The sequence below is a fragment of the Ambystoma mexicanum genome, chromosome 3q (assembly GCF_040938575.1).
Source record: "Ambystoma mexicanum isolate Mex_15411 chromosome 3q, UKY_AmexF1_1, whole genome shotgun sequence".
Lineage (NCBI taxonomy): Eukaryota > Metazoa > Chordata > Amphibia > Caudata > Ambystomatidae > Ambystoma > Ambystoma mexicanum.
The window spans coordinates 65,102,684-65,124,292 of record NC_090926.1 but is presented as its reverse complement, the minus strand read 5'-3'; the positions used below and the strand labels follow the sequence as shown (position 1 = coordinate 65,124,292).

Sequence of the window (21,609 nt, the reverse complement as noted above, 5' to 3'; positions counted from 1 at the left end):
ACCTGGTCTGCTTATTTGAGTGAGGATTTTGATGCGGTGATGAAACCAGAACTGGACAGAACCAGTAAATCAACCAGTAAATTACAAGAATTGTGCTGGGAGTGACAGCTGAACAACGTTTGAGGACTAGGCATGAGGATGAAGAGGGATATACATTTAACTCCTCAGTCCATCAGTCGGCATCACGATTGGACTACTTTCTGATCTCGGAAAGGATTACAGGGTGGGTAGAGGAGGTTACTATACTGGCACGTACAATGTCAGATCATGGTCCGGTAGTGCTGGTGCTGGATGTGCCAGGCCGAATGGGTGGGACACCAACCTGGGGGTTTAAGAGTGAAGGTTTGTCAGATACAAGGTTTTTCGCAGGGCTTGCACAAGTTATTGATAACGTCTTTGCTGAAAATGTAGGGTTGGTCGCTTCAGTACTGTGGGAAACCTGTAAATGTGTAGTACAAGGGGAATGCATTTTGAAAGAGTCTGGGTTGTTGAAATTCATATGAAGGAAACTGGCGGACAGTGATACGCATATTCAAGGCCTACAAGGGGACATCAACTTGCTGAACAACACGGTTAGGGAAGAGCTGGGGACATTAAGGAAAGCGGCTCAAAGAGAAGTGACATTGTCGCCTAGGAAAGTGGCCGTTAAGCATTATGGGCAGGGTCAGCATCACGGGAAATTGATTGCAAAGGCAGCCAGGGTGGATGCTCTGGGACAAATAACTTCATCTAAGGATGATCAGGGGACTGCAGTATGCAGACAGGGATATTACACAGGGCTCTTGTGACTTTTACGCCTGCTTATACGCTTCACAGATCCGGTTTCACAAACTGAGCTAAATTAATTTTTTGATAGGGTGGTTCTCTATTGGTGCGAGGTAAAGGAAAGGGATTGGTTGTGCGGTGCCATTACGGAGCAAGAAATCCTTCAAGCTATTAAGACATTGTCGTCTGGGAGGGCACCTGGGTCAGAAGGTTTCACAAATGAATTGTACAAATATTTTGCACCCCGGTTGGCTACATATTTACTGAAAGTATATCAGCAGGCATTGAGGGAAGGGAGGCTACCGGACAGCATGAGGGAGGCGGTGGTCATGGTATTGCTGAAGCTGTATAAGGCTGTTGATGACTGTTCTTTGTCCCGCCCTATTTCACTTATTAACCTGGATAAAATACTGGCGAAACTGTTGGCTGCAAAGTTGGCCCCTCTGATGGAAAAATGCATTAAGTCGGACCAATCTGGGTTTATCCCGGTGAGGTCTACCTCTTATGGGTTGCAGCGTGTGTTTGGTTTATTGTCAGTGGTAGGTCAGGAGAACTTAGTGGTGGTAGTGTTATTGACTCGTAGAAGGCATTTGACTCTGTGGAGTGGCCTTTTCTCTTTGCAATCTTGCGAAGAATGGGGATGGAATACGAGTTTATTTTAATGGTATTGTTGCTTTACTTCTTGCCTACCACTAGAATTTGAGTGAATGGCCAGCTAACATTGGTTATATCCTTGGGAAGAGGCAGCCGGCAAGGGTGCCCTCTTTTGCCCTTATTGTTCTCTCTAGCAATTGAGCGTCTGGCCAAATTACAGAGGGATAGCAATATACACAGCTTTATAATCATAAGGTGGTGGTGTCCCTCTATGCGGATGACATGGTGATTTTCGTTAAGAACCTGAAAGACAATCCAGCACCAATAATGGTGATGTCCTTGCTTTTGGAGTCTATTCTTGATTACAAACCAATACTGCGAAATCGGTACTGTTGCCTCTAACTGAGTTCACTGACCAGTTTGATGAGGGTTTTGAGTTTCAATGGCATACAAATTATACTCGGTATTTGGGAATTGACATGACTTGCACCGGGGGGGATTTATATCAATGTAATTACGTTGCGGTATTGGAGCAAGCCTGCTTAGTTGTCGGCAAGTGGATGGGTCTACCCCTCAACATCTATGGTAGGATATCATTGGTGAAAATGTTTCTGCTACCTCAGTTTTTGTATGTTTTTCTTAATGTGCCATTGGCAGTGCCGAGGTCCTATTTTTGGCATGCGTAGGCGGTGCTGTTCTGGTTTATTTGGGCGGGTAAGCAGCCCCATATGACTTGGCAGAAACAAATTGCACCGGTAGAGAGGGGGGAGCTAGAACTTCCTGATTTGGAAGCATACTATGATATGATAGGTTATTTATAACACGCTTAACTTAATACCCAGAGGTTTCTAAGTGCGGACCGGGGATCGAACTTGTGGTGCTCTGCATCGTCTTGCTTCCAAGGTGAGAACGTTGCCCCTGTGCTATTCATCCCGAGATGTCGCTCAGGCTGTTTTCTTGGTGTATTTGTTTGGTAAGGGGATGTACAGTTCACATGGGGAAATAGAGCGGGCAATAGCAGTGCCCTCCCTACTTTGACCGGTTATATTGACTGCCCGAGGTAGATCGTGTAAGTCTCAGAACACGGTAGAACTGACTTGCAGAGCATGGGTGTATCAAAGGGAAGGAGAGGTAATTTACTCTGCAGATCTACCGGTCATTCACATTCTGGTTCTGCCTTTGACAGGAGAACTTGGTTATGTGCGGTGTATGCAGATCATTGGCCTCTCAGTTTCTGTCAATAGATGGTTGGAAGAACAGGGGGAATGTTACATCTTTGGAGGTGTTACTATATTTCCAATTGTGGGAATCCCTCAGGAGGTTGTTCCCAACCTTCTCAAAGAAACCAGAGACAGCCTCCTCTTTAATAGATGTGATGATAAAGACGGCGGATACCAGGAAGATAGTCTCTACGTTGTATAATAAGATGATAGAGACTCGAGGGGGCTGGACGGAGTCAGCGTGAGGGAACTGGGAGATGACACTGGGAACTGCTCTATTGGATGAGGTGTGGCGGTACTGCTGTGCACAAACTAAGAAAATAGCCCTTAATAGCAGGTTCAAATTCATACACTTTAAATACAAACACCAATTTTACTATATCTCTGAGGACTTACACAAGATGTTCCCTGATACCCCGGATCAATGTGTTCGATGTGCAGCGGTGCCGGCAGACTTCCTTCATATGGCTGGGGAATGCCCACCCCCGTATCAATTCTGGGAGGCAGTGTTTGAGGTATTTAGTGACATTATTGGGGTGTGGGTGGACCCTACACCAGAAAATGCCTTATTGGGATATACTAAGCAAATTGTTGTTTGTTTGCGGAGGCTAGCTGGGCTGTTGTTACTTTTGGTAAAAAGAAGGGTGGCAATGGTATGGGGCAGAGCTCAATGTCCTACACAAGAACGTTGGAAAGAAAATAGTCTCTATTGTAATGAGAAGGAGACCGAATATGGTATGACTGTTCACCCTTGTGCTAATCCTAAAGCCATCTGGGACCCTTATAAACAATATTCAACTGCACAGGCGAGATTGACAGAAGCAAATTCTGACGAAAAGTAATCCTGAGAGGCTAATATTATAGTCTGGTAGAGGGTGGTGGGGGGGGGGGGCGGGGAGGCAGTAGGAGGAGTGTGGAACGTAGCAGGAAAGAACGTATTGGCATGAGCATTGTATGTCAGGAGTGAAGATGTATACGTGGAGTACCGATGTTTCTGCAGGAGAGGGAAGCACATGATGTATAAGATATGGAGAGACTTGCTGAACCAGTGTTCTTGTTGTAATGTTAACGGTTGAAAACAATAAACAGAATTAAAAAAAACAAATTAAAAAAAAGACATGGTAGTTCATTTGATATAATATTGTAATTTGACGGTGGGGGCCGGATGCATTTGCACTCGGGCGTATAGTCAGGTCCCCGCTGCCAAATTCTGGTAATTTGCATGGAAGTGTGCAAATGTACAGGGTAAAAGGCGACGTACATGCAAATGAGTAAACAGTGCCTACCATGCTCACATAGCAGGCAGTGTTTAATTGTAATTGTAAAGGCTGCCTGGCTGCTGCTCGCAAGGCAGGCAGCGTTTACAATGGAACCCTGTTGCTGGCACATAAAAGTCGGCGGGCTCCATAGGGATCCCCAGCATATGCACCAGTATGAAAATGCATGCCAGCGCAAATGCTGTGGCATTTGTATGGTGGAGAGGAAGGGAGGCAGTGGAAATGCAAGTTGTGTTCCGCCCCTCGTCTTCACCATACAAATGAATGAAAATGTGGCATGGCATGAATGAAAGGCGTAAAGGGCTTTTACGCCTTTCATTCACGTTACCCCACTGACCAACATGAGGCCCATGGTGCGGTAAAATAAGTGTAACAATGAGACATAAAACCCCAGTCTTTACACTTGTTTTATCACTGTGGGGCATTTTAGAAATCTTGCGCAGGTGCAGTGGGAGGCAGGAGAGGAAATACATGTTCGCCTTATTCCTGCTCTGCCTGGAAACGCACATTGTTTTATGCCTGCATGAAAATGCAGTGCACACATAAAACAGATGGAATTCTGTTGCATTTCGCACCTGCTACAAGCATGCAGATTCCAAAGGTATTGCACATAAACTAAATATTAGCCTCACAATCTGCAGCAGCAAAGAGCCCTGTCAGCACCAAAGAGACTGCAGCTCCAAGCAGGAAGACCAGCCACTGATGCCCTCCAATGAAAAGCTAAGTAGCACACGCGTCACAGAGGCGAACGCTAACACTGCATGAACGTAGAAACGTGTATGTCTAAATCAATCCGTGTTACCTTGGTTAAGCCACTGGAGTGCATGGCTCGAGAGATTGCTTGTATCCCACAATATATCTGGATTAGTACGTGCAACACATATCCTTTGGGCGGACGTGCGGTATACAAATTCGGATAACATAACATATCCAATAACTCAAGGAACTGAAAGCGAATTCTAAGACCAGAATGAGTGCGGTATACTGTGATATCAATCGCTGGAAATAACATTGAGGGTGACTCCATATTTTTTTAAAGGCACTATCCAACACCTTCGCCAAATATTCTATGACTGGAGTTAGTTTTTATAATTGCACCAATCCTAAAATATGTTGGGAAGGGTGATTAGTGCCTTTAAACAAAATATCAAGACACCCTCAAAGGTATTTTCAGCGATTATATCACGTAGAACCATTGAGTGCCAGTACTCAGAGGTATCAAGTAATAAGGTCCCCGCCCGGGAAAAGCCATTGGCGACATTATATATGGTGGCATTATGTATGGGGACGGGTTGCGGGGATGTCCGCTGCTCCCCTTGTAAACATTTGGGGGCTGCGGGGGGGTGCCCCGCTTGTTCAATCTAATAATGCCTTCGCAAAAAACACAATTGTTAGCAAGTGAGAATGATCTATAACAATTGTGAAGATTATCACATGATGGAATGTGTTGAGTAAGAAGCAGACAACGTGTAAGGAGATGCTTAGCAATGTGAATACTATTTTGGATTGATGGGTGCATGAGTGTATGTGTGCTCAGTACACACAGGCTAGGTTGTGAGACTGTACACGTCCTGTCAACAAAGCTGCAACCAGAACAAAGACTTCCCTAAAGCCCCCTACCTATTCCTAACTTCTTGTTCCGGTGCACCTAACTGACCCATACCTATCCACTTCCACTCCGTGACCCTCCTTCCCTTACGGATTTGCCTATGGCCCTGTGTATAAAACAATCCTGGGGTCAGGTGAACTCAAAGGGGGCAGTGCAGTGAATGAAGCATCGGAGGGCTGGAACCAGCCATGACAGCACGGCACTCAAGATCTGACTGGTCTACTCGAAGATTGGGAAGAAGAGGTCCTAATGTAAAGTGTCAGGAGAACCCTGTTCCCTCGAAAATTACCTTAACAAATATCAGCGCCTGACAACTCATTGGAAGTCTTGGAGGAAATCTGCTATCATCCCACTAAAACAATAATTGATAAGCAAGCCTATGACTCAGCTTAACATTTTGAAACTCAAACATAGAATCAAGGCGAAAGAAACAGCAAGTTCAGACTGCCTTACACCAGTAATTATAAATGTCTGCAATACTTTTGGGAGTTTGCCAACTTGATTAATCATATAAGGGGAGATCAAGTAGGTTCTGTTCTGAATGGCATATTAAACTCTTTATAAATCATTTTGCAAAGCTTTTTAGGACTGTCACTGTGGCCATATGGGATGCATAAAGCACTGGTGCCAGAAGATGGATCTATATACTTGAGGGCTAAAAATGAAACACAAAGAAATATCGGTAAACAGAAAACTCTTAATGATCAAAATGCAAAGTTTCTCATCCTGGGATGCAATGTCATCACGTCCCAGGTTAGTGGTTCAGTCTCAGACTATATAGGGGTGGGCATTCCTGGATCCCATCCCCATAGATGTCTAACATCAAATCTCTTTGTCTGGTCCAGACCTGAATCTGCATCATAGCAGGTCTCCTTTACCTGCCGCTGTGTAGCCTCAAGTAACTGTTCAGACAACTCAAGTTGGGGTTTGAGCCAAGAGTTCAAACTAACCTTATCTAGTCCTCCTTCCCCGGCTCACTGTTGGAGCTGTGCCTTTTGACCTCTTCCCACTTTGCCTCTCTGTTCAGTTTCAGTTTCAGTTTATTCATTTGTATTGCGCACCGGACCCGAGGGTATGAGGGCGCATGAGCAGCATGGTTATTCAAAGCTTGGTTACAGGTTGCTTATACATTACATTACAATCTTCCAATGTGGCAATGTAGGACAGTGTATACAGTTTTACCAGAAGGGTGTAATACAATACACATTTTTTATAAATAACAGATAAGCATACATTACAGGATTGCGGCAGTGTGGTGTTAGAGGTTAGAGGTATTAGTGATCCTTGTTCTTTATCCAGCGGATATAGTTGCGTCTGAAGTGTGTGTAGGTGGAACCTGTAGTCGTCTCCTTACTCCATCTATTTAGTCTTGTCAGGGCTGACCAGGACAGCCAGAACATTTCTACTCTTACTGTCTTTGTGTTACCACCTCCTTCCAGGTCTTCCACACCTCTTCCTGATGTTACCACTTCCCCAGTGTCTGACCACCCTCTCCTGATGCTACCACCTCCTCCAAAGTCTCACCACCTTCTCCTCGTACTACCACCTCCTCCAGATGTTTACTCCTTCAAACTCTCACCAACTCCTCCAAGTACAACCAGCTCCACCATTCCCAAACCACCTCCTTCTGATGCTATCACCTCCCCCAATCCCTGACCACCTCAACTGATGTTCGACCTCATACAAAATCTAACCACCTCCTTCTTGCTCCTTCTCCGCCTCTTGGCTCCAACAGCCTCTGCTCCTTGACAGTCCTTTAAGTGTGATCCAAACTCCTTCAACCCACCAGGAACAACCTGCTCCAACACAACCCACACATGTGTTGCTGGATGCTTTTATACTGTGGTTCTGACCACATGTTATGTTATTTTATGTTCAAGGTTCTTATACAGCGCACTGTCACCACTTTCAGGTCTAAGGTCCATTGTTGTTCCCTAACCGATTTATTAAACAGTTTATCTAGGTACCGGATGGACTCCATTTTTTCTAAATGTTCTTCTGCTGCATTCCATTTAAACTGGTTCCCTCTTTTTCCTAAATTGGTGCCAAATGTCATTATTTTAGACTTACTTGCATTTAACTGCAGGTCGTTGGCTTCCAAGTATATAATCAAGTTGTTCAATAGTCGCTGGAGGCCTATCTGCGTTGTATCCAACAAGACTAGGTCGTCCGCATAGAATGCCCAGATTAAAAGATGGCCATTTACTTTCGGCGGAAAAGAATTACAATTTTCAAAAGCTGTTGATAAGTCTGCCATATAGAGCTTAAATAGCAGTGCGGCAAGCGGGCAACCCCGCTTAACTCCTCGTTCCAGTGGAATTTGTTCGGTAAGTTCGGTTTCTGTGTTTAACCTAACTCTTATGGACGTATTGGAGTGCAGCGCTCGAATTGGTTGAATAAGCTCAGCTGGACAATTCCAATGTGCAAGTTTCTTCCATAGATTCGCATGTTTCACACTGTCAAATGTCTGACAAAGGTCGATAAATGCCAGAAACAGATTTTTGCCCCCTTTGATTGCTTCTAGCTTGAGCAGGTTTAACATCATGAGGTTCACTTCTACCCCTACACGCTTAGTGAACCCAGTTTGTCTGCAGTCCAGAATACCTGCATCTTCTGCCCAAGGTTGTCAACCGCTGCTGTAAAAAAAAAAGAGGCAAATAATTTGCCAATTACATCGAGGAGGGCAATCGGGGTGGTAGTTGTTCAGGTCTGTACGATCTCCCTTCTTAAAGATTGGAACAACCACCGCTGATTACCATGATCTTGGAATTATCATCTCCATCGAAATCTCAGCAAAGAGTGATTCTATAAAGACCGCCCAGTGATCTTTGTGCTTTTTTAACACAATGTTAGATAGGCTGTCAGGGCCAGCAGCAGCAGAATTCTTCAGGTTAATGATTGCATTTGATATCTCGTCTTTGTCCAGATGGGAGATTCCATGGGACTTTCAAAACTTCGACTTCGTCCATGTCGACTACAGAGCTTGTTTTACACACTGAGGAATAGTGTGTTACCCAGGCAACAGCACTAACACTATTGCACATGCTCGTTTTCTGGGATAGCGATCCTTCATTGATAATAGTCCATGTATCTCTGCTGTGATGGACATAGATCGACTTTAGCATTTCAGCTCGGTCTTGATCGCGTGTGACTTTAAAAGATTTTAACCAATTTCGATATTTGTGTCGGCGCTTTCTTATGGTTAACCCACAGCCTGGTTCCTTTTTTGCTTTTAATGCTCTGAGGTCTCTTTCCAGTTCTTCTTTTATCCTCCGCCACTTTCAGATATAAAGGATGTTTTTTTACAGTGGTGATCTGATTTGAATCCACTTTGCTTTGATGTATATTGCTCGAGCAAGGGTGCATAGTCAAGAGAGCCAGCTTTGCCTTCACATTGTACAGAGAATTTTCCCACTATCTCCGTTACTGCTTTCCTATTGAGCGTTAATCGATTTAGGCCTTGATTGATCATCAAATCACAACTGTATCGGGTAGCTGGGGCTGTTGTTTCTGTTTGCCAGGTCACATGTACAGCATCGTGGTTGCTCTGTTTCATCTTTAACAGAGTAATTTGCTTTCTGTCTTTGAGAACATTCAGACATGTAATTGCTCTTTTTACTGTAGACGGTAAAATAGCTCAGTGGGTTGCAATGTGTGTGTAATCTGCAAGTTGCAGGTTTGAATCCCGGCAAGGCCACCTCAGTCTTTCACTCTTCTGAGGTCGATAAATGAATACCAACACAGGGTGGGTGACATTTTATGTATATTTGTTCTATATAAAATGCTTAGGCATAAGTTCTATACAATAACACATTATCGTTTGGCCTTGGACCTCTGCTGGCATTCACAGTAATTTGGTAATTTGGGCCTATAGACACCGATATTAATAATACATATGGCGATCCATTCTTGTATGAAATGAATATCACATTACAGTACTTAGGAACAATGCTATGTGATGCGACTTGCTGTTTTGTCAAGGGGTGAAAGGTCGCGTTCCATCACTTTCTGTGATGCCACTTAGGGGTCTGGTCAAATGACATCACTTTCTGTGATGTCATCAGAGGTCGAGGATCATGTGGTGTCACTTCCGCTACCCCAGGCATTTTGGTGAAATAAAGTCCCTGGACACAGTGCAACTGTCCCCTGCCAGGTTTCGGAGACCAGGGCAAGGTAACTTGAGGGACCCTTCCCCTACCACCTAAGCACCCTATTGTTCCCGAGGGTGATTCTATCACTCTACAGTGGTAGTATGGAGTAGGATGGTCCCAGCTGTACTTAAGCTTTTGCTTCACCCGCGGTGCAAATTGTTTTGCTGCACTGCGAGTCCAATGTAAATTTTTGGTAGCCATTAGGGTACCAATGTATTTTTTCTAAGTCCGGCTCTTTGCCATTTTTGTATTTCAGGGCTTCCGTTGTTCAGAGCAACCACGAGGTAGTCTTACAATGGCTATACTGCCCACGCGGGCTCTTTGTGAGACCTAACTTCCCTTCACGTATACACGCGGATGGCGTACTGACTTTGTTCCTTAGACTTCTATGAAACATTCAACTCACCTTGGAACTCTGCTAAAGTGACCCTTTTGTATGTTCGCTACTTGCCTTTCTTTTCTTTAAATTAGTAAAATAATCTCATGTAGTTTGTTTGTTTTAGTTGAACGTTTTCTTAACTTGTTATCATAGAAACAAAGATGAATTGTTTCAGCCATTACGGTATAACTCGTTTCTGGAAAGACGTTCTAGTTTTTCTGTGCTTGCGTCAGCCTCTTCTTTCCAAAAAAAGCTAAATGAAATAGGTCAACAAGAAATCTATTACGAGATGTTGTTTGGGGGGAGCCAAACAATGTTTTTACTATTTTCCGCTCAAGTACCGTCTGTGCATTTGATGACTTGTGCCAGGTGCTAGTTTATAACCTTGTATGTTTTTTGTGAAGGCAGCTTGTTAGGATTGGATCATCCTTTTCACGGTAAAATGATGTCCTGCCGTATGATAATGTCTGCCCTCTCCTGGGCCATGAAGGAGCACAGCCCTCACCCTGGGTCTGCTCTGTGTTGCAATAGTCCAGGTGATGCGGTACAGCGCACTAGGCACTGAACAGGAGCGTTTGCAATTTAATCACTCTCACAGAGGAGAATAAAAGTGTCTTTTTTTTTTTTTTTATTGAATTTAGCTGAGAAACTCAACTTTTATCAAATGCAAAGCTTAATTCATTATATCTTAATTTCAAAGAACAGTACAGTTAAAGAAATTTTACAAATTACTAAATCAAAGACTACATAAGCACATATTAAAAAGAGGACGACATGTCCAAGCTTTGGATATTAACATAACATAAAACATTAATACGTTAAAAGTAAGATAAAATGAAGGTGGACTAACACATTTCCCCTTCTCTTGACCCTATATAGATTCTGCGCATCAAAGTTTAAAGACACCGCAACCAACATATTTTCGCTGTACCGTTCACAACCTTACATTTAGGTCAGTATTCAATTTTAAGGCATTCAAAAAGTTATATGTGGCAATGCGGATACTAATGATTCTTGTAGCTAGGATAGTAGTCCATCTGTGCTCTTCTGCCATCCAGCCAAAAAGGGTTAGATGTTTCCAAAAACACTTGGCTCTGAGATCTATTAAAGCTGGACATTCTACTATTAGATGTTCTAATGATTCTTTAATGTTTTTATTTGTGCAGAATCTACAAAAATTCAGCTCATTCTCAATTTGTCGCCTCCTTAGCAACACATCTCTTGTTGAAAACAAATTAAAGCGGAGACGTAAGATGCAAGATCGCACTTGCGGCGTTGGAGACCTGAATAAATAACTTTCCAGTTCTCCCAACTTTTTATTAGAAAAGGCACTGCTATTGAAGTCCTTATATCTAAGGCAGAGATTTTGGGTCTCAATCCAATCCCTCTTATGGATTTTGTCTTTAGCCTTGGTTGGATTCATAACAAGGAGCTCTATGCTTATGTCAGCATTGGCCAAGATTCGCAAAATGTATTTTGTCCAGGTAGTCGCAAATTATACTTGGACAAAATGGTTAGATTATCCGTATGTGTGTGTACCAAACATTTGCGAAACAGGGCACATAATCGCCACTCATATTCCGCTAACAGCGACGTGAGGCCCAGCTCGTGTCTCACCCACGGGCCTGGAACGCATGGAGGTAAACTTAACACGGCTCTCCAAAATTTAGATTCCAATGTTGTTAGGAAGGCAGATTTAATTATGTTCAACGTTTCCAGACCATACAATAGTTTGGGCAACACTTTTTGTCTCCAGAAAATAATTACACAACTGATTGAGAACTTACCATATGTATATAGTAGAATTCTGGACTGAGAAATTGCTGACACCAATTTATTCTCAAGAGCTCTCATCTGGGAATCCATTTGTGTGTTTCCATCAACCAAAATGCCCAAATATGGATAGTTCACAGCCACCTCAACACGGATACCCTTAATAATCCAGTTCATTCTCGTTCTTTTAGTCACTCTGGGTGCATAGTACACAATTTGTGTTTTCTTCATATTTATAATCAATTCATTATCATCCAAATATGAACCCACAGCGGTTAACAGACGTTGTAGACCTATCGGTGTTTTAGAAATTAAGACTAAATCGTCAGCATACCATAAGGCCCTTAAAGCAAAGCCGTTCAACTTCGGTGAATCAGATGAGACATGATTAATGGTGTGCATCACATCATGTATAAAAAAGTTGAAAAGGGCCGATGCAAGAATACAACCTTGCTTTAAGCCTCTGAAGGTATTGATGGCAGCTGAAAACAAGCCTAATACCGATAGCCTCACCTTAATGGATGTCTGGGAGTGTAGATCATAAATAATGTCGCACAAAGTAGCGGGACAATTTGCAGCTTGAAGTTTTTCAAAAAGCTTGACACGAGACACCGAGTCAAAGGCTGAGCTGAGATCAATAAATGCAAAATAAATGGGTTGATTAAGGGTTTGAGCCTGCGTCTTCAAAGCATTCAGTGTTAGTAAATTTACCGCCGTACCCAAGCCCACAACAAAACCTGTTTGGCTCGGATCGCGATGATGGAAATCTAACGTCCATTTGACAAAGTCTCTCAAGACTAGCCGAGAGAAGATTTTTCCCGGGGCGTCAAGAAGAGTAATAGGACGATAAATAGATGGAGAGCCTCCATCTCCCTTTTTAAAAATTGGCACAATCAAAGAAGTTTTCCAAGAAGTTGGAACTTCCCTGGAAAGTAGGATTTTTTGAAAGATATTATTCAAAATGGCGGCCCATCTCGATGGATTGTGCTTAAACATGGCATTACTCAAGCCATCTGGGCCCACTGCTCTGGAAGAGGAGGATTTTCTGATAAGATCTTCAACTATATTCTCAGAGCACTCTAATTGCCATGAAACTGAGCACTGTTTCACATAATTGTGTTCATCAAATTTGGCATCTGCATAAAGCTTTGTGAAGTGAGCCAGCCAGGCAACTTCAGTCACCCCACTCAATTGGTCATTGTTTCGAGTAGAATTTATCGTTTTATTCAAGAGAGCCCATATTTGTCCAGAATTTTTGTTCTGGATGGTTTGCATAAACGACTCGCTATCGGACTGGAAGAGCGACGCTTTCCTCGCCCTCATCCAGTTACGGTAGCGGCATTTAATGCGCCTCTGAATTTCTCTGCGCTCTTTCGATGGTAATCTGAGACAGGCCTTCAGCTCTCGCCTATAACGAGCTCTGGTTTGTTGGACAGCCGGATCAAAGGTATGCCTATGCGGATACTTTAGATTTTTGTCAATGTGGATGTTTTTCATAGTGGATAACACCTCCACATACGACTCCATCCCGTTGCCCAAACACTCTCTCGTGCCCTTCTCAAAGTCATCAAGCGCCTTCCTAGACCATCTAAGGCGGGTTTTTTTTAACATTGGTATCAAGAGAGTGTCGATACCACTGTTGTTTTTGCTCTGGCTCATTTTGGTTCTCCTGCCATACTACAGTTAATGGCAGGTGGTCACTTTCTTTTTGCTCTACAATCTTGAAATCCAAAATTTTAGAGAACAGTTCTTTTGTAACAAAGAGATAATCAATGATAGATTTAGATGTTCCTCTTTCCCACGTATGGTGAGGCTGGATATCTCTGGGAAACGCCCCATTTACCATAAACAGATTGTGGTCTAGTGTGAATTTTAACCACCGTGCTTGAGCAACAGAGATCTTCTTTACAGAATAAAAGTGTCGCATAAAGCAGGCAGCCTTTACTCTGCACTTTTACTCTCCGCTTTGACAGAAATAAAATGCTGCCTGCAAATTGTGCTTTGCATGTAGCCTTTTTCATGGTGCATTTCGGCGGAATCCGCCTGCTGTGTACCAGGCGTAAATGCGACGCAGATTTCATTGGGTTTCATTGGCTTTACGCCTGCATGGGCGCCAATTTCGAATGCTTGGAGTGCAAAATGAAAGCCCACCCGCCCTTTTTTGTTTTCATTTTGCTCTCCAACTTGTTTCAGTGCCTCTCCCAGGCTTAGGAGGTCCGCAAAGCGGGTTTTCCTCCTCTGTTTTGGAAGAGCGCCAGGCTTGAGGCCTGCTTCACATTCACATTAATGGCCATTTACACTTCACAATTGCACTCCGCTTTGAGAGTGTTTCACATTGTTGGCAGAGGAACTGGCACACATAGCTGTAAGCATTGTTGGTCCCCTGCATGCAATTAGCATAAAGTATAAAATGACCCCCATGCATGTGTAAAGCCTGAGCCTTGGAAGGGCACTAACATGGGAAGGAGAGGGAAATGAACAATGTGTGAACTCCTCTGCGAGAGTGATTAAAATTGCAAACAGGGGAGCGCCAACACATAAGTGGAAGCCTTGGTGGTCTCGGGCATGCAATTAGCGTACAGTATGGAATGACCCCCCCTGCCCCCCCCGAGTTCATTTATTGCTGCCGCTAATCCACATACACTTCCAATCCTTTTTCAGTGACAGAATTACATTTTTCAAAACATTTTTCAAAACCATTGCACTGCGTTGCTTCCCGAAGCTAAGCCTGCCTTCAAGAAATACCTTAATAATGATAATAATAGAAATGCATATGTTTAGTGAAGAAAACTCGCTTTCCCCTATGGAAATCTTATCTGGGGCCTAATGGGGACCGGAAAGCTGTCCTCTTTCTGTCTCAAATACAGAAATACACACTTTCACTGATACTGATACTTATGGCGGGCCTTCCTTCGGCCATCGCATGGAGGCCGACCGTGCATTTCATAGAAATATTTGGACCTGTCCATTGATTGGAGCATGAATAGTTCGCATATGTATCAATGCTTCATTACCTGGGCGGAAGCAATCAGTGCCTGGGCTCTGGGATTCTAGCAGACAGTGTTTGCTCGGATTGCGCGTTCTCTGCAAAACATCCGAACCGAGTTTTGTATCACCTGTTAGAGAGAGACAGAAATCCAGTTTGCAACCTCACACGATACAAGCGTGCTTTGTCCTTTTATATTTCCATAACACCAACAAATAAGTTCAGAGCAGAATTTCTGTAGACATTTTGCATTAATTATTATTTTCTGGTAAACACAAGACTCTTCCAGAATAAGGGTGATACTCTATGATGTGACATGCTTCCACCCCTTCCCCGTCGAATACAGAGATGTGCAGTGGCAGAGGAGGAGGGGGAAATTTGAGTAGGGGCGGTGCCATGGCGCAATAATGAGGAGGGGCCCCGGGGTCCGCCTTGTGAGAGAAGGGAAGGAGAAGAGAGACAAAGAGAGTGGCCTTGTATGAGTGCCCTTCGACAAGTGGGCTTTTGCACTGTTGCTCTTTGGTTTGCGCTCCATGGAACGGTTCTATGTCATATTTTAGCTTTTTGTAGGCCCCAAACAAAAAGACAAATTGTTTTTGCCCGATTTTAGGCGATGTACAAAAAGCGAAAATATTCTCTTGCCTTGCCCCACACCCGCTCTGTTCGGATGACTTCTAAATTGGGTGGTTCGACCCCCTGGGTCTCCCTTCCTCATCCTCTACCGCCTCCTTCCCCACCCCAGAAATCCCTGTTCCCAAAAACACACCTCGATCTGGGATGATCTCAAGGTCACTGCAGACTCTGAAGGCAGCGCAGCTCTGATGCTCCTGGATCTCGCTGCAGCCTTTGACAACCACTCAATCCTCCTCGACCGCCTTCACTCACTGGGAATCTGTGGCACTGCTCTCAAATGGATTGCCTCCTTCCTCAGCAACACGAAACAAATCACCCTCCTCTCCCCCTTTGTATCAACTGCTCGCTCAGTGAACACTGGGGTACCCCAAGGTGCATGCCTATCCGCTCTCCTGTTCAACCTGTATATGACCACTCTCCCAGGAATCATCCGCACGCACTGCTCCTGTTACAACTATGCTGACTATACCCAAATTATCCTACGAATTCTCAAGTCAAGCACCATCCCCCATCCCGACCATAAAGACTGTCTCCGTGATATTGACAAATGGATGACAAGAAAACACCTCCTTTTGAACCCTGATAAAACCATCATGGTGTGCAGCAATACTGCTCTCCTCCCTCATCCACTCCCATACCCCCGTCCCTATGCCCACCTCCCCCGGCCTCCGATATAGTCAAAAACCTAGGCTGCACTATGGAATCAGGCCTAACCCTCTACCGTCTGGCAAAGTTTGAATGCAGTACCCTCTGGGAACACTACAAACAACTATGACTACAGATATAAGCAACCCAACCTTTGGTATAAGCTTGTCCTACACAGTTTTGGTTGCGTGTTGAGCAGCCAGGCATATCTCAAGAGGGGAAATGTGAGCTTTAGTGGAGTTACACAAAGCTTCACAGATACAGGTATTCAAATAAACTCTAGCAAAACAGAAAGTTGATGGCTGGAAGGTTTTGAATGAATCATAACCACGGGCAAAGCTCTGGGCAACCCTCCAGACCATCGTTTTTCAGCCTGCCAAGCCATTACAGAAGGGGAAAAACCTTATGCAAATCAGGCTTGGTCCTATCCCAAAAGGGGCAGTCCAGCCCGAACTGCTAGGTCACATCCCTTCTGCACGAGACCACAAGCATCCCCAGACAAGTTTCAGCCTTGTTGGGCGTCATCAGTGAGGAGTAGCTTGGGTCTCTAGGCCCGGCAGACTCGGGACCCACGTCTGGGCATACCCGTCCCACTCGGGGTGACTTTAGCAAAACAGAAAGTTGATGGCTGGAAGGTTTTGAATGAATCATAACCACGGGCAAAGCTCTGGGCAACCCTCCAGACCATCGTTTTTCAGCCTGCCAAGCCATTACAGAAGGGGAAAAACCTTATGCAAATCAGGCTTGGTCCTATCCCAAAAGGGGCAGTCCAGCCCGAACTGCTAGGTCACATCCCTTCTGCACGAGACCACAAGCATCCCCAGACATGTTTCAGCCTTGTTGGGCGTCATCAGTGAGGAGTAGCTTGGGTCTCTAGGCCCGGCAGACTCGGGACCCACGTCTGGGCATACCCGTCCCACTCGGGGTGACTTTAGCAAAACAGAAAGTTGATGGCTGGAAGGTTTTGAATGAATCATAACCACGGGCAAAGCTCTGGGCAACCCTCCAGACCATCGTTTTTCAGCCTGCCAAGCCATTACAGAAGGGGAAAAACCTTATGCAAATCAGGCTTGGTCCTTCCCCTTCTGTAATGGCTTGGCAGGCGAAGAACGATGGTCTGGAGGGTTGCCCCGAGCAATGCCAGTGGTTAAGATTCAGTCTAAACCTTCCAGCCATCACCTCTTTGTTTTTGATTCAAATAAACTCTTACACTCAAGGTTTCTTGCATAAACAATTAATAATGTATTTATCAGTCAGTTGTAAAGCCTTCTTCAGAAGGGAGCAATATAATAGTAACATACAAATACACTTCAATACTATACACTCTGAGTTTCTGAATCAGACAAGACCCTTTTGGGATGCCCACAGACACAACCTACACCCACAGGTGACTTCAATGACAAGGGTGCTCGGGGCATTAATATATTACTGTTGGCATTCAAAACACTCTTAAAAAGTTGGTAAAAGGCAAAGGTTTTTAGAACACAAGAAATTACAAATATTCAAAAGTAAGGCAAATATTTTCAGATAGCAATTAGAAGAGTCTTGCAATTCAATAGGCTAAGCCAAAGTCAATAGGCAAAAGTCTTTGTATAGGATGCAGCACTTCAGGTAAGTAAATGGAAACGTCTTTGCACAAGGTTTTAGGAGTCTTTAATGAAAAGAAGAATCACATGGAGGGCCACAGGCTGATTAGGCTTGTGAGTTGTGGAAGTTACAAGCACTTCTACAGTAAGAGGTAAGTTCTCCTAGAATTAGTTTACAGTACCTTGGTAAAGAAGAAAAAGGATGCAGCTGATGACCTCTGTTCCTGTGCAGCTCTGCAGATCTCACTGTTTCTGGGCCTCAGTCGTGGGGACAAGAGGGAGGACGTCGGGGGACTCCTGCACTGCACTGGGACTGTCAAAACTGGCAACTGGCAAACTTCACTTTCAGTGGCTGGTTCGTGTTTCAGCTCCTTGCGGTACAGCAATTAGCAATAAGCGCGGGTCCTGGCTGTCAAGGTTAACTGTCATTGCTTCTGGCGTCCCACACTCTGCTGAGGGGGCTAAGGCTTGGTCAGTCCTGTGTCGAGTGGTCGACTCTGCCTTCCAAGCCAAAAGACTCGCCTTTTATTCAGTTCTCTCCCATTCATTCCAGCCTAGTTGTCACTCACCCAGCAGGGTGGCTGTCCTTGCCGGACAGTCAGCTAGCCAATCACCACAGAGTGCATTTGGGTCTCGTAGGAGAGTAAGCACAGGGAGTTTCGGGCACCTCCCTCACTTCCTGCCTCCTCCAGACACTCGGGCGCCAGAGGCGGGTTTCTCTCAGAAACCCCGCCAAAGACGAAATGAATGAAGAGACCAAACTGTCATGATGCCTACCCCTCGGGGACCCAGACCAAGTCCAGCAACCCCGGAAGCAGGCATCAAGTTACCCCAAGCAAGCCCAACAACCCCTGCTAGGGGCTATTTGGGTGCAGTCTTGGGGCCTATGGCGCCATGCTCATATGGAGAGTCAGTCCTGGTGCCATAGGCGCCAGGCTCATAGATTAAAACTTACCTGATGCAGACCATGCTGCAAACTTACCTGATGCAGACCCTGCTGCAAGAGCTCCAAGCTAAAAGAGGCTTGGAAGGGACTATTTTACCTAGGGACTATTTTTTTTACTCGGGTGGGGCTGGGGAGGAATACTTACCTGGGACTACTTTGGAGGCTATTTAAAACCCGCCTGAAGAGCAGCACACGGTTCGCGTTATTCTGCATCCAGCAGCGTAACGCTCACCGTGCCTGCAAGTCTGCATCCAGTCTTCTGCCACGCCCGCCTCGAGTTTGGAGCTCCTAGAAAAAGGGAGAAAGAAGGAGAAAAGGTTAGAACAAGAGCAATACCTTTGATCCTTACCTGAATTCCCGATCCATCGCGCCTTCGAGCTGGAAGAAAGAAGTAATTTTATGCGCGTCGCCTCGCCTGCTGCAGCGCTGAACTCACCGGCCTTTGCAGCATCTTCACATTTCACTGCATCCTCCTGCATGTTCCCGCCGCACTCCGGCACCTAAGGAGAAGACAAGAACAGCAAGGTGAGCCAAGGGAATACACAGAGGAATACCCCCCATAGACTTACCTGATTTTACCACCGGGGGTACTATTCTTCTTCACGGGTCGGCGCAGCCTCCACTGCATCCTAGCCGAACCCCGGCCCCTAAGAGGAAACAAAAGGACAGCAAGGTGGAACAAGGGACTAACAAGGGGAGCCCTCCTCACCACAAAAGACTTACCTGATTTTACCGCCGGAGGCATTATTCCCCCGAGACTTGATACTTTCTCTCAGCGCCTGAATAAGGGAGAAAGCAACAGGTTACATATGGACATTATTTTATCGAACTGTGTTGGATAATACAAATCCTTACCTGAACATTACCGGTTGCCACGAGGAACTCTTCAGTAAGGTCAAGCTGCAACCTGCAAGGAATCGGACAAGAGTGAAAGTCATGCATTTGAACTCTTACGAACTACATACTTACGGCGTCTTGCTGGGAATATCGGAGTCAATATTGTCCTGGAACTCAGCAATTCCTTCGAGCCAGTGAAACAACTGGTTATCTACGCGCCCCTGCGCTCAATGCAGGATGGAGAACTCATCTTTTCAAATCATCAGAAGAATATTCCTACGGGCCAAGCAAACGAAGCTAGGTGGGCCAGTCCAGTCCGTCATCTCGGCCCTAAGCGTCACATTGGTGGAGATTGAAGCAGTCCAGTCCAGATCGACTCCTCTGTGGGAGCCAGGTGAGCGTAACACAAACCTGGTTTGGCGCGCAGAGAAACTCTCGAAGGACCTTGCCACAAAGACCTGGCGAAAAAAGAAGACCGGGCACCATTTTAGCAAAGATGGCTGTATGCCATTTTGAAAAAGATGGCTCCCGCAGTTACTTGACCGGAGCCGTGAACGGTCGCGGTAAATGCAAAGCAAGGTAGTTCAAAACAAATCCACTGCCACCAGCCAGTCAACTGAGGAAAGGGTAACATAACAAATGTTACATGAGCATTTAGACACAGGGGATACTAAGTAACCCCTCCAGCACTCTATTGTAAGATAGGGTATGGTGGGTCTAGCAAGTACAATGCTAAGTAAAGTCAATTTCACTTTACTGCTCTGGGAAACAGAAGTTGATCCCAGAGAAGGTATTTAATCCTTGGGAAATCTGGAAAACTTCTCTGTGCCACTGCACTGAAGGTGCTTTGTGACACAGTTGTAAAAGATGATGCCTATGGAGTTGGTTATACTCCATAACTAAAAGAAACAAACACAGAAAACATATTGAATTGAAAAGTCCCAAAGTTTAGCAAAAGAGCTGGAGGGCTCTAAGGTGGGAGGAATTGGCACATTTTTGAGAATTCTCCCTAACACCGTCAGATCAACAAAGTGTCAAAATGCTGTCACTACCACCTCAAACTTCTCAGATGCTTTTCTGCCAACCTCTCCTACCCGAACAGACTTGCCGCAGTTATGTCTATTGTGATGTCGAGACTGGACTATGCCAACTCCCTATATCTAGGAGCTCCGGCATACCAACTCGACAAACTCCAAAGAGCCCAAAACGCTGCTGGAAAACTGCTCCTCGCCTTGGGTCAAAGATACCACATCACACCCACTCTCCGAACCCTCCACTGGCTCCCAGTCAGACGAAGGGCCATCTTTAAGACCCTATGCATCACTCACTGAGCAGTGCACAAGAGCAGCCCACCGTACCTACAAGAAAAGATAAAACCCCACTTTCCCTTTTCACACCCCAAGATCAAGCACTGCTTTCTTTTTAGTGATTACAACCTCTAACTCCGTCAGGATCGGAGGATCTGCTTTCTCAACCTTGGCACCAACTCTGTGGAACTCACTCCCCCCACATATTCGGCACACCCAAGACCATATGTATTTCTGCAAAGCTCTAAAAACGTGTCCCTTTCCATAATGACAACTATGAACATCTGTGGCGACTGAGCCCTTGCAACCAGATGACAAATGCTCAATGAGATCCCGAGCACTGACGCCACTTAATATGCTTATCAAGTCACTATTAAGCAAACGCACCCATGAAATCCGGAATAGCAAACCCCTTAGATCGTAACTCCACCCATAAACTCACCTCCCATATCACTATGCTTACTCTCTACTTCCCACCAACACACAATTAGAGTGCAGCTACACCCCTCAATCAATTTCGGCTTAGCTGCTCACATACAAACATTACTCCATGAACACATCATCATTCTAATAAAACGCAGCTACATCCCATGGCAAACCGGCCTAGCTGCACACATAAGCGTCCTACAGAGGCCTAACACAGCCAGAACCCAGTCTTGGTGTCCATCTTCCAGACTGCACACATTCAACTGATATCAATACCACCACACCTAATGCTAGGACGCAGCTACCATCAGGCAATTGCATCAGCTGCCACATAACTGGTGCACCCAAGCACCATATGACACCATACCGCCTCAACTGACTAGGGCTGCGGTCCCTGCGGGCGTTCAACCTACCAGCGCTTTGAGGTCATAGCAATGATATATAGAGCGCTATATAAATACCAATTAACATAACA

At 45.0% G+C, this 21,609-nt stretch overlaps 1 protein-coding gene across 2 annotated transcripts in view; it reads right to left on the bottom strand.

Moving 5' to 3' along the window:
- LOC138582124 (zinc finger protein 2-like) overlaps positions 1-21,609 on the bottom strand; it is a 240,710-nt gene that overhangs the window by 113,492 nt on the left and 105,609 nt on the right. For both annotated transcript variants that reach the window (XM_069653122.1, XM_069653123.1), the window contains exon 4: positions 14,783-14,884. In XM_069653122.1, coding sequence (XP_069509223.1) covers positions 14,783-14,884 — 102 coding nt within the window. The remainder of the gene's footprint in view (positions 1-14,782; positions 14,885-21,609) is intronic.